Source organism: Haliotis rubra, unplaced genomic scaffold (genome assembly GCF_003918875.1).
Source record: "Haliotis rubra isolate DU_JTF1 unplaced genomic scaffold, ASM391887v1 Scf43, whole genome shotgun sequence".
Taxonomy (NCBI): Eukaryota; Metazoa; Mollusca; class Gastropoda; order Lepetellida; family Haliotidae; genus Haliotis; species Haliotis rubra.
Window position 1 is genome coordinate 2,317,744 of NW_025767113.1, and position 13,296 is coordinate 2,331,039.

General features: G+C 38.0%; 1 protein-coding gene across 1 annotated transcript; it reads left to right on the forward strand.

The window, feature by feature from the left end:
• Window positions 1–1,246: 1,246 nt before the first annotated feature.
• LOC124288955 (lysM and putative peptidoglycan-binding domain-containing protein 3-like) lies at window positions 1,247–9,503 on the forward strand. The gene is made up of 2 exons (XM_046725547.1): window positions 1,247–2,197; window positions 5,928–9,503. Exons 1-2 carry the CDS (start codon window positions 1,895–1,897, stop codon window positions 6,489–6,491), a joined length of 867 nt encoding a protein of 288 aa, XP_046581503.1. The 5' UTR covers window positions 1,247–1,894; the 3' UTR covers window positions 6,492–9,503.
• Window positions 9,504–13,296: the final 3,793 nt, after the last annotated feature.

A 13,296-nucleotide genomic window follows, 5' to 3' on the forward strand; every position in this document is an offset into this window, starting at 1 on the left:
AGAGATTCAGTTTGACAAAGTTTTGACAAGTCTGACTCTTGTATGTTAAAATATCTGTATAAACAATGAAGGTCTTTTTTTTTTAGGAAACCATCATATCTTCTCTCTTTTTCCTCATGCCCATTCTTCTTGAAAGTAATTGTCTTGAAATATCATCTTGGGAATTCTGTCAGTCATCTTTCTTACTGGAACCACCAACTGTCACCCCTCCATTTGCAATGCCATTCTGTATACCATTTTCATGGGATTTTAAAACTCCATTTTGCTCTGTTGGTGACTGAAACAATAAGAATATAACAGATGTTTCACTGAAAACAATTAGCAGTATTTGTATTACATCTTGTTCAGAGGAAGACTAGAATTCACAATTACAGTTGAAATATCTCGAATTTCATGGTTAACAAAAGGTAAAGTTGATGATCAGTCATGAAAATGTATTCTCAAAGAGGTGTATTTGACACTTCATCTTAATCATGTCAATATGACCTAAGAGTAATCAAATGGGAAAGCAAAAGAGCAATTCATGCCTGCCACCTTTTGGTGGACAGGCTTTTAGAATTGGTGTTACCTAACCCTGATTAAATTCATAGCTAATTCTCTTTCATATTGGTTTTAGATATAATATGTATGCTTAATCGGTAAAAATATTATAGTAAGTGTAATGCTTAAAATACATGCTCTCAGCACAGACCAATCAACTTGACAGCATGAATAGAGCATGTTTCAAAGAAATTAACATGATTTGATTAACATGTTGATATGATAAGTGAGTCTTTAAGAGGGCTGAGTCTTGACCTATACATACCAGGTATCTGGTATAATGCATGTGTACCCAGCTGAATCTTAATCGTATTATTAGGATATAGTAAATCATGGTTATGCCTGTTTATGCGATGAATTTTGTTAGGATGTTAGGGGTTGGGGTTATTTTCATCTCAGTATTATATTTCTTCACCTTTCCGCGCTCGCATCACATGACCTAATTAAATATGGCAGGCAGGTATCCGGTATAATGCATGTGAACCTATGGAAGATATAAGGGCTATGGTTATGTTATAACCACAGCCCTTTTATCTTCCATATTTTCATTCATTTCATAGCACTTGATTTTAACCATTGGTGAGTGGCTGATTGTCTTAAAAATGCAGAACGTTAGTTAGACTGTGTCTTAATTCCCAAGTGAATTGTACAGGGATAGATTATGCTTCAAGCTGGTACAATCACAGAAGGGAAAACTAACCTTTTGGTTTTCGTCTTGTGCCGATTTGTCAGTTTGTGTGTCTTCTTTACCCAGTATACCGAATGGATTCCATATTTTGATAAGAACAGGTCGGATATATTTGTGGAAAACCCACAGTACAAATGGAATAACGATACAGGGAACGCACACCATCTCGGTTGAGCAATTTCTAATTCGAAATTTCCAGTAGTTTGTCTCTTTGGAACTTTAATCCGGAAGTGAGGTGTGAACTTAACTTTACCTGTAAACCAAGACGCCGATTCGTTCTTTTAGTAAGTGAATTCCAATCGATAAAGATTATTAGTATCGTGTAAAACAATAATGCGATAAAACGAATGACTGGATTGGAGTATATGTTCTTGAAATCTGATGACAGTGGTCATTTAATATTATTTTCACCAGACATTAATATTGTTTTCACATAACATGTTTCAGATTGTAGATTCTGTCAGAGTTGTCGTTCTTTAGTATTTCACATGCGCAGACTTACTACTTCCTGTTTGCCATGCAGTTCCTCTACGTGGAGACGAAACTTCTGTCAAGTTGTTGACTGATTGCAATGGCTAAAGTTATAGGTTTTATCTCCTGTCACTGAATACATAGGGAGCATGTCTGGTCCTTGGAAGTTTATTGTGGAAGAAAAAAATCGTTGTTATGAGTAGAGGGTATACGAGAGGGGCCAGCCGGGATTCACTGCTGTCAAAGAAAACTGACATCCAGTTCTCATCCGGCCAGATTCAAAATGTCAAGTCTTCGAAAGTTTATGTGTTTGGGAACGACGCAGTTGTTCAGGACGATGAGGAGGAGTATGAATTGGAAATGTCCGAAATCAGATCGAGGCGTGGAATATCACAACCTTCACGCGAAATGGTTACGGAAAGTGAACCTTCATTCTTCGACAAGGAGCTCGCTGAAGGCGACACGCTGCAGAAAATTGCCCTACAGTATTCTTGTCCAGTGAGTGCCAGTGTAGTCTGTTTTCAAACAGGAGATTAGGCAGTACTTTTTGTGTCAAATGGTGCAGTTTCTTTGAAGAGAGAGCAAGGTGGCATAGTTGTCCCAAATCCCCCAATTTGCTGCATAGTGACTAATAGTGTCACTTGGGCAAGCCAGAAGTCTATGGTGGTTTGAATCGAAGTTCACACGTTTTGTATTTCTAGGTTTGTCAGCACCACCCATTGGATTCACCACATCTGTAAATGCCAGAGACATGCATCACTCCCGCATTAAGCTGACACACCATGATTAAAACAAATGCACTCTGTCACTAATATAAAGCGAGACTAGATTCAAATTGCTGCTTCCTCAACATGCTCAATGTCAACCTGTAAACCTATCAATCCAAACAACTCAAATTGGATATGTCATTCAAGTAGTAACAGTTGTAATAGATTACTGTTGATATGTATTTGCATTTTCACAAATTCAACCAAATTTACTATCTAACCTCAACTTATATCAGCACCAATCGATCAGCTTAATCCCTCTTTGAAGTCTTTTAGCATGTTTAGAGGTGCTTAAATGACCCTGCCAAGCTGCACTTTGGAAACAAGTCGTGCTGGTATCTAATGATCATGGGTTTGATTCTGACACTGGGCCATTTAATGATCTTTGTATGCACCATATACATTTCCTGGGTTTCAACAAGATGGCATTGGTAAATCTCAATGCAATCTAACTCGAAAACTAATAAACATAAAATACTCAATGAAACACTGATCATAATCAAAACCTCAGACCAACTCTGTGAGGTTTTTGCAGAATTTATGTCCTAAAAATAAAAACGTTTAACAAACTATCATTAAAATATCGACACAATTCACTCTCTGTTACGAGTGCAGAGAAAGGGACAGCCAGGTGTGCGAGAAAGGATGGAGTTGGCACAGCACAAGTTAATGAATCAATAACGTTGTCGGCACTTGTGCACGTTCTTCTCTAACACCTGGCTGTCCCTTTCTCTGCACTCCTCACTGGTAACAAATGGTGAACTGTGTCAAAATTTTAATGATAGTTTGTTAAACAACTTTTTTAATTTTAGAACATAAATTCTGCAAACAAATCACAGAGTTGGTCTGATGTTTTGATTATGATCAGTGTTTCATTGAGTATTATATGTTTATTAGTTTTCGAGTTATATTGCAATTCATCGGTCTGCTTTTGAGCCAAACGGACTATAGGTGTTAATATTTTACAGGCTGAACCAGTGTAGCTAAGCATAACATTTACATTTTTAAAATGCTAATAGACATTTTTAGCCTAGAACAGCAAGTTAAATACTTTATAACCTGACAACTTTATAAAGAATTTGTACAACCAAACATAAACTAACCTTGTGACAACTCTGGCTTGGCCTCACATGTTTGGCACTCAGAACACAATGACAACCACCAGAAACCACGAGGTATCATCTTACTGAAACAGATGATCCAACCAGCCAATCAAATCCTCAATATTATCACAAAGATTCCCACCAACATGAAATGCATGTGATATGCATGTTCATCAACCTGGCCTAACCAGACAACAGGCAAAGAGAATATCATGAATACTATTACCCACAAAACTTAGTCTCTCGTACAGACCCTGAAGCAAATATATCCAAGAAAGCCCACGCAAGTCTAGAAAATGTGGCAAGTCTAGATTTCCTCAGCTTCAGGATGAAGAAAGTCTCAGGGCTCCTTTTCATTATATTATTTTTTTTTTTGACTATGAACATTTTTCAGTAAAATGTGTTCATTTCAGAGACTAGTTGTTAGTCTACCACAAAACTGTACAACACCAAAAAAGGAAATGTTTTTTTGTGCCGACGCCATATATGGCTGGGGGCATATAGGGTTACCCTCCGTGTCCGTCCATCCGTCCGTCCGAAACAGGGAATGTACTCTATCCACTTCTCCACAAAAAGCGCTCTGTGGAATTCAATAAACTTATACATGGGCTTTCTTGGGATTCAGATGGTGTGCATCTCATATTTTGTTTTTGTATTTTATTGTGGTTTTGCTTGTAAGATTAGAGACATTTGAACTTGGGTACATTTTGCTGAATTTCTCTCTGATGATAGTGTAATAGGGGATGAAGTCTATCCACTTCTCCACAAAAACTGCTCAACAGAATTGAATGAACTTCTACATGTCTTTCGTAGGGACTCTAAAGGTGTGCATTTCATAATTATTTATGCAATTTCTTAATTTTGTCACTTTTACAGATGTTTGAACTTAGTTGAATTTTGTTCTATTCAGTCTGTTCCATCCAACAGGGGGTGTACGTTATCCACTTCCCCTCAAAAACTACTTTATGGAATTCATTTAGATTACACATGTGCTTTATAGGGACTCTAAAGGCGTGCATTTCCTATTTTTATTTTGTATTTTATCTATTTTTCCAATTTTAATGCCGTTTGAACTTACAAATTTTTGTTGAATTTCTCTCTGAATATAGTGTTATAGCGGATGAAGTCCTATCCACTTCTCCACAAAAGCTGCTTAACAGAATTGATTAAGCTTATACATGTGTTTCATTGGGACTCGAAAGGTGTGCATCTCATAGTTGCATAGATGTTTATTGAACTTGTTCGTGAATTTTGTTCAATTATTGATCTTTATATGTCTTATGAATGTCAGCGGGGGCATCCGTCTCCCTGGACACAATTTTTTCTTGTTTTCATAACTTTTTATTGACACTAAAATAAAACATACAATATATAAAATACGTGAAAACATCACTGCTACATATATTAAAGGCAGTTTTTATCTGAATCACTGGTACTAGTGGTAGATCTGGGAGAATATACTTTTACAGATAATTGTCATTGAACCTTAGTTTAAAAGACAAGAACATTTAGTAATCTTATTCTTAGGCTTTGTGTGTAAAACAATGCTTAGTAGAACAGTAAATGAAGTTGAAATGATAAGTCTTCATGTGTAACCAGAAAACTCGAGAAGCTTTTTGTCTGCTCTGAGATATGAGTTGCAAAAAAACCCCATTAATTTAATTGTTAGCATTATTAAGAAGCACTCTTTGTTTCATTTGTTATACTTGAAAGTTTTTTGGTTTGTTTTTTATTACTGTTGTAGTGACACTGGTTTCATCATTTAGTGTTTGTACAAATTGACTAAAATATTGATTTGTTTATGGAGGTATAAACATAAAGCCTGTGTGCACAGCGGAGAACATAAGTACTGGGGAGTTTCACAAATGGTGAACATCGTTTCTTGTGTATGTAACTCCATTAACTCAAGTACCTATTGAAAAAACATCCTATGAATAAATACATAATGAATTCACAAACTGCTTGCTTAATGATTACCATACACAGAACTGTAGGCAGCAGTAAGAAATCAGTGACAATGCTACACACGCCCTACCCATTCTGTTATTAATCAGTCAGGAATGAGTAGTTTCTCTGTGAATAAGTCCTAATGTTTTTTTGTTTTTTTTCATTTTATGGAAACTTTGCAAAACTATTTTGCTTGGTTTGTCAGTCAAATGATACAGAATTGCATGCATGAAATACATACACAGAACTGACAGTAAATTTAATAGAGTGATTAGCTGGATGGTTCGATTGGGAACAGGCACAGATTGTTGCACTCACTTGTAAGGCAGCAGCCTAGACACAAGCTGTTTCAGCTATCAAATCATAATGTCATCCATATGCATCATGTATCGTATGTTTTTGTGTTGCCAGGTGTCAGAGTTGAAGAGAATAAATAATTTGATTCGGGATCAAGACTTCTATGCTCTGAGGAAAATAAAAGTGCCTATCAAGAGATTTGGACTGTTGTCAGAAGTTATTGAAGAGGAGAAAAAGAAAAGTTCAAGAGGAAAGTTTTCTATGGAACTCAACAGTACAAGTTTCTCTGAGGAAACTGGCCCCCTGCTGGATAACTACGAAGACCCTGAGTCCTCCCATGACCTCAGTGACCCCGACACACAGATGAAAATCATCCGGACTTTGAGTATACGAGATAATATAAACTCCCAAAGCAGAGAAGCTGAGAATTTTCTTAAAAGCATGGATAAAGATTTGTCTAAAATGAAACAATCTCGAGGTGATCGCAACTCTCTTGATGAAGTCATATCAGTGCTAACAAACAAAACATTCTACCCTCTTGAAAGGAAGAAATCCCAGGCGTACAACGGAGCAGACTGTGGAATGTCACACCGCACGATCATAACAACCATTGTTGTTCTCTGTATTGTGATTCCTATCATATTCGGAACTTTGTATTATTTCAACGGACATGTATGAATGATGGCGATGAGCTTTGTCAAAGCCATGATGTAGCAGAATTACCAATGGGCAGGCAAAACACAGAATGACAGTTAGTGAGTTACTACTGTGAAAGTGAAAATGCCAGGTTGTCAGGAAAGGGATGAGTGGTTCTCAGCTGTTTCCTGAGCACTGTTGGACATTTCCAGGCAAAAACATGATTATTCAAAACATGTCTGCTTATGTGAAGAAATAATAACATACAAACATATCTAAACAAAAAATCTTAGTTCAGAAAGTTTTGAGAGTCTTCCTTCAATGAATATTTGCTTGTTAGATGCTGCTACTGAAACTTCAGTGTGAATGATAAAGGCTGAATGTTGTAGCATCAGTTCTGGTAACGCTTACTTGACTTAGACTTAGGGCTAAGTTACAGTCTTTGTCAGCTGCAGTAAGTAAATTAATTCTGTTTTTGTCAGTGTTACGTCCAAGATTTATTATTCCCTGACAGAAAGTAGAATGAACTTACATCAAGACATGTTAGTTGAGTGAGCTTCTCCTAAGAAACTGCTGGAATTTCACATGTTTGTTGGCGCCAATGATGGCATCCCAATTTGTGCATCCTGTAGACTGTTCCTGTGGACTGTTCCTACACGTCCTCATGCAGTCCTCTGCATCTGTTGTTAATGTTATTCGGACCTTGCTTCTGTGTTTTTTACCTCAAGCAACTCTTTACTTCTAGCTCTATGTTTCCGCACATATTTATATACGATCTAATCACTAGTTGCCTGGGGACACTACAGTCATGCGAGACAGAGGTGAAAAATGTAATGATTTATTGTGGTCTTCATGCTTGGTTGTTGATGGTTTTGACAAAGTTGGTGGTTCTGCAACTTCTGCTGTATATAATGTACATGTTCTCTAAGTCTACACTGTATATTGTTGTAATATAGGATGGTGAAAGTTTTATGTCCATTACTGAAGAAAACAGCTGTGTATGTGCTTCATTTCAGTTTGTGTGGGAGTGTTTTAACTTGACGGGCATGTCACTAACAGCGGTGAAGAAGAAGTGTTTGAGATTAAGAATGAAAGTCTTGGTGTCCTTGTCATTTCTGTACAGTTAAAACTTAAAGGGATCCTTACATTTAAAAACAATACCAGATAGCCTTGCTTGTGGACCCAGGATTGTCCTCATATTTTAATTGTGAAGGATTATCAGTTTATGATATGAAGGTCATCAGAAGATTGAACATGGCAGTGATACCATCTGATGTATGGTCATCCTCTTCTAAAGGCTGTATATATTTTGTAATTCTTTGTTTATTGATAATTTACACATCATTGAAATGCTTGATAGCTGTGTTCAGCAGTCAGTGCCTTTAATCACTAGCCCCATCCCTCATTCTACACATTTTAGCACTGGTGATCAGACCCAATCTGTTTCCTGTGGTCACAGACAGCCCAGCCATCTGAGGTGTCACAATTTGCCATGAAGAGTTGCATGCCTTAGAGGTGCAGGTCCAGCTGTGATCATAGGTTCAGACCCCACATACTCCATTACTGATCTGTCTGCACCATGCCAATGCTTATGAGATTCACAGATTTATGTAAAATGTCTTGGACCCTACGTTACATTGTGTTTTCCTCCCTGTTAAGGCAGGTATGCTGTGATATGACTTAAATACTCTTCAAAACAAAATTAAATCCAACTCCATCATTCATAAGTTAGGCATGTTTAATATCAAAATCATTCTAAAAACTGACATTGAAAGATATTTTCCAGCTAGTACAAAGTAGGCTAAAAGTGTTTAGCACGGCCTGTTTGGAATATTTCATAGTTGGTGAAGACTTGCCTAAATATTTTGGTGACAGGCAAGTTAGTGACATGGTCTGGTACCAGTGGTGAGCTAGCTGATGATCATACATCCATGGCTGCAAAACATGCCGGTATCATTACCACCTGTACATAATTCCTGTCTGGCCGTGTTTCAGCTTCCCTGGCTGGTGTAACCAGGCATCTCATCGGAGAGAGCCATCTTGTCAATGACACTCACTGGGAAATGGCAAGGGGGGATAAAGTAAATGGCAATTACATCTGTGCTGAATATGTGACTAGTCTGTGACCGCAGCCGCTATTCCGAAGCCTGCATCTAGTTTGTTTCAGTGTTAACTCCATGTACTAACACCGAGGGCTTGCTCATTTAGTGTTCCACCATGTTATTCCTGTAAGTGAAACTTTACTAATTACATTTTGAGGACATATTTATCATGCTTGTCTGTGTATTTATTTCAAACTAATCTATAGGAGCATTTTTGAACATTTTTAATAGGCTCACAGTCTTTTTTACCTTTTGTCCATTAGAACCTATACGGTAATGATTTCATGTCTGCATTCTTGTGAATGCATCCACTAGGTTGCTTTTGGTATTGCCATTTCAGTGATTACGAAAATGCAGAATGACTGTTTTATGAACACAAAGATAGTGCTGTTTTACAGGTTTTACTTTTTCTACATTGTCTGCTGTATAACTTACATCATGTTTACCCCAGATGTGAAATCCCACAAAAGGAGCATCTAAAATATTTCTGGCTTTACAAAGTTGCACTATAAAAGTATAAATGATGTGGTTGCTCAACATTGCCCCTGTTCTATTCAATGATGACAGTTTTGTGTTGAGCAAGTTAACAGGGTCAGGTATCCTGGCTCAATAGTAATGTCAAACAGGACATAACTTGAATCCATCATTTGAATAGTGCTTCTTATTTTTCAGACAAGATAATATCAGAGTGTTTTCATCCACTTCATGTAATGAACTATGCACTTGCAGTAATGGTCAGTTGTAACCAAAGGTGTGTGGAGGTAATACTCATATGTGTGTATGCGTGTGTGAATACACGTGAGAGCAAGCCAACACATTTTGTTTACTCCATCCTAAATTATGTGTCTGTTCATATCCTGTGTGGCTCTCTCAAAGTATATAACACAACTATGTGACTTCATCAATTATCATACACCTAATGCTGTGCCAAATAAAATATTCAGGTACACAAGTCCATGTTCATCATTTTGACAATCCCAGAGAAACTTGTTTCCAGAAGTCTGCTAACAATTACATAAGAAAGTTTCTTACACAGTCACGGGTGAGAAACCCTTTTGAGATAACAGGTCACAAACATGGGAGATGAATCTCTAGGTCTGTGACTGGCTTCTCCAAGGTATGGCTAATAATCAGATTGACGGACAACTTTCCAAAGTGTAATTCGTCGACAAGTTTCCCTGTTCAAATTCACACCTGTGCCAAAACGTTGCAGTTTTAGAATGTTCTAGTTTTCTTTGTCATCATCGCCCTGATAATCCACAGATATGTCACACCAGGTATGGGAGTGAGCTAGATGACATCACTTACTTGTGCCACTGTCAGAATGTGGATACATGCCAAATATTAATCAAGTGGATGCTAAAATTGATTTTAGGGCAGATAAGACCGTCTGTCTGACAATGGCCACATGAAGGGTATTTGAAGGATTGTTTTGTGCAGTAATCTCTGTATGTCCTTTCATATTATTGATGCCAATGAAGGACATGTACCTTGTCAAGAAAACTGTGAACATTTAAAACCTCTGGGCATCAAATCCCGATAAATACACACAAATGTAAACAACAGTGTTTGGATCTATTTTACCTGTCTTACAAAGTAACGCTTGTTCTGCTTATGTTTTTGTGCATGTGTCATCAGTAAGACTATGGACAAGTGAGATCCTACACTGCTTGTACAAGGTAAATACCCATAATGTGGTATTAGCTGCTATAGAAGATCAAATATGCATAACTCGGACACCTGCCATCGCTGTCTAGACATGTTAGGTGCTGCACTACCAAAGTTACCTCAGTGAGGACATGTCTAGTGCTGCACTACCAAAGTTTTCTCACTGTGGACATGTCTAGTGCTGCACTACCAAAGTTATCTCACTGTGGACATGTCTAGTGCTGCACTACCAAAGTTATCTCACTGGACATGTCTAGTGCTGCACTACCAAAGTTATCTCAGTGTGGACATGTCTAGTGCTGTATTACCAAGGTTATCTCAGTGTGGACATGTCTAGTGCTGTATTACCAAGGTTATCTCACTGTTGACATATCTAGTGCTGTATTACCAAGGTTATCTCAGTGGGGACATGCCTTGTACTGCATCACACCACCGTCTATCACAGCCAATGGGGTAAATCTTCATGAACCATATGCTGTGTTCCCAGCTGTTGCATCTACAGGTGTTGTTTACCTACTATTAAAGTTCCAGCATCGTATTAGGATTCCAGTCTGGTACAGATACCAAACATATTAGCACAATCAACTTCTTCTGCTTTGACTCCAGCCGCGCGGAATGATTAGTTCGCCTGTGGTTATTTAGTAGATATGGTTTTGAATTTTATTGACAAGTAATGAGTAATGCTCAGTTTGTATCAGTAAGTTGGTCATGTTCTACAGGGTCAGATATGTTGACCTGACATGCCACATGCTCACATAGCTTCATGTCAATTCAAACAGGACATTTTGCTTGGCAGCTCATACTGGCATGTATGTTTCATTCTCACCAATGATCAATAAACTGTGTCACACAGATAGCAATTGACCCAGTGAGATAACAGCTGAACACAGTTCATGGTTAGTGGGGCGGCGAGTATCTGGGTTTTCTTCAGGGACAATAATAGGTCTCCAGGTTGACTACAAATGTTAGAAAAGTTGCAAATTTAGAATTAAAATACTCCAGTTAATGTTAGGTATTGTATAGTATATTTGTTTATAAAGGTTACCATTATTTCCCTGAAAACAACACCTGTCAGTGAAATATGTCATCTAGCAATATGTGCAATGATAAATATCTCCAAACTTAAAGACTTAGTTTTCATCACATGTGCACAAAACCCTTTTTCTTCAAACTTGTCTATCATAACAAAAGTTGAGTTGTTCCACAGAACACCTATTGAGGCACTGTCTATTATAGAATTGCGTCCCTCAACTGCGAGGCTCAGCTTATGAAGGGTTCAAGTCTGAGTTTGGACCCAGTTGTGGTTATTTGTCTGTTAGCACCACACCCATTGCTCATGGTTCCGTCTGAGAGGTAGATACTGGTTAAGTCTTACTCCAACATAAAGCTGACAAGCTGTGATACCCATTACAGGATACTGGTAATATTACACTCTACTTCAGTTCTCTTTTCAATGATTATGTGTAACTCATGTTTATGACATTTTGCTCTCGCACAGCAGGATCCCATTCAGGTGAAGGTTCTTGACTGTGTGATAAATAGCACATGCTGTAGCTCGGGGGCGTGGTATCTTGCTGCTTGTATAACTGTACATGCATAACCAATCTTATGATCGACATGACTGTGTGATAGGCAGCACATGCTGCAGCTCGGGGGCCTGGTATCTTGCTGCTTGTATAACTGTACATGCATCACCAATCTTATGATCGACAAGACTGTGCAGCTCGGGGGCTCGGTATCTTGCTGCTTGTATAACTGTACATACATCACCAATCTTATGATCGACATGACTGTGTGATAGGCAGCACATGCTGCAGCTCGGGGGCGTGGTATCTTGCTGCTTGTATAACTGTACATACATCACCAATCTTATGATCGACATGACTGTGCATGTATCATCGTATCAAGATGTACATAGAACTGTACATATATTCAATCTTAAAACTTAACATAGAAGTGATATATTCAAAACTTAACTGAATGCTAACATCGAAAACTCAATGGATGAATATTTATGTGGAAAAGTGTAAATAATCAAGAAATAATGAATAAAATAAATTAATCAGTGGCCAATGGATTGGTTTGTTCTGTATTGTTTTACGTGAGTGTTTGTGATTCAACCGCAAACATTCCGGATTTCTGTGACAATGTTGAAGAAGGCAACATGGACAACTTGCTACAAATCTTCCCTGAGGAATCAGTTCAACATCAACCACAACTGCTTCGAAGTTTTTATAAGTTGTGGGCAGTGTCATCCAACACAGAAAAAAAACCTGTGTTCTGCTTGAAAACTCGATTTCAATTTTTGCAACGACAGTCTGCCCTCTATATTTCATAGACTGTATTGATTTTTACTACCTCCAACGTATATGAAGAAGTGAAGATCAGACACTGCATTGTGGATGACAATTGGATCTTAGAAGTCACTGAATCCATCCTTTGATGTACGGGATATAATTGACATGTCACCAAATAATGACCAGAAATACTGATCACTTCCCTGAAAAATACCAACCAAACATGTATCAGTAATACATAGTCTTGTAAAGATATGGGGTACACATGCACCAGTAGCAGCCCTGTAAAAAAAACAGGCTAAATATACCGGTATGTCAGTAGATCATAGCCCATGAAGATCTATGATAACATGCTTAAGGAAACCGTAGCCCCATGTAGATCTTGGCTAACATGCTTCACTAAAGCATATCCCATGAAGATCTAGGCTAACATGCTTCACTAAAGCATAGCCCATGAAGATCTATGGCTAACATGCTTCACTAAAGCATAGCCCATGAAGATCTAGGCTAACATGCTTCACTAAAGCATAGCCCATGAAGATCTTGGCTAACATGGACTAACATGCTTCAGTCAGTAAAGCATAGCCCATGAAGATCTTGGCTAACATGCTTCAGTAAAGCATAGCCCATGAAGATCTTGGCTAACATGCTTCACTAAAGCATAGCCCATGAAGATCTAGGACTAACATGCTTCAGTAAAGCATAGCCCATGAAGATCTTGGCTAACATGCTTCAGTAAAGCAGAGACTAACCCCATGAAGATCTTGGCTAACATGCTTC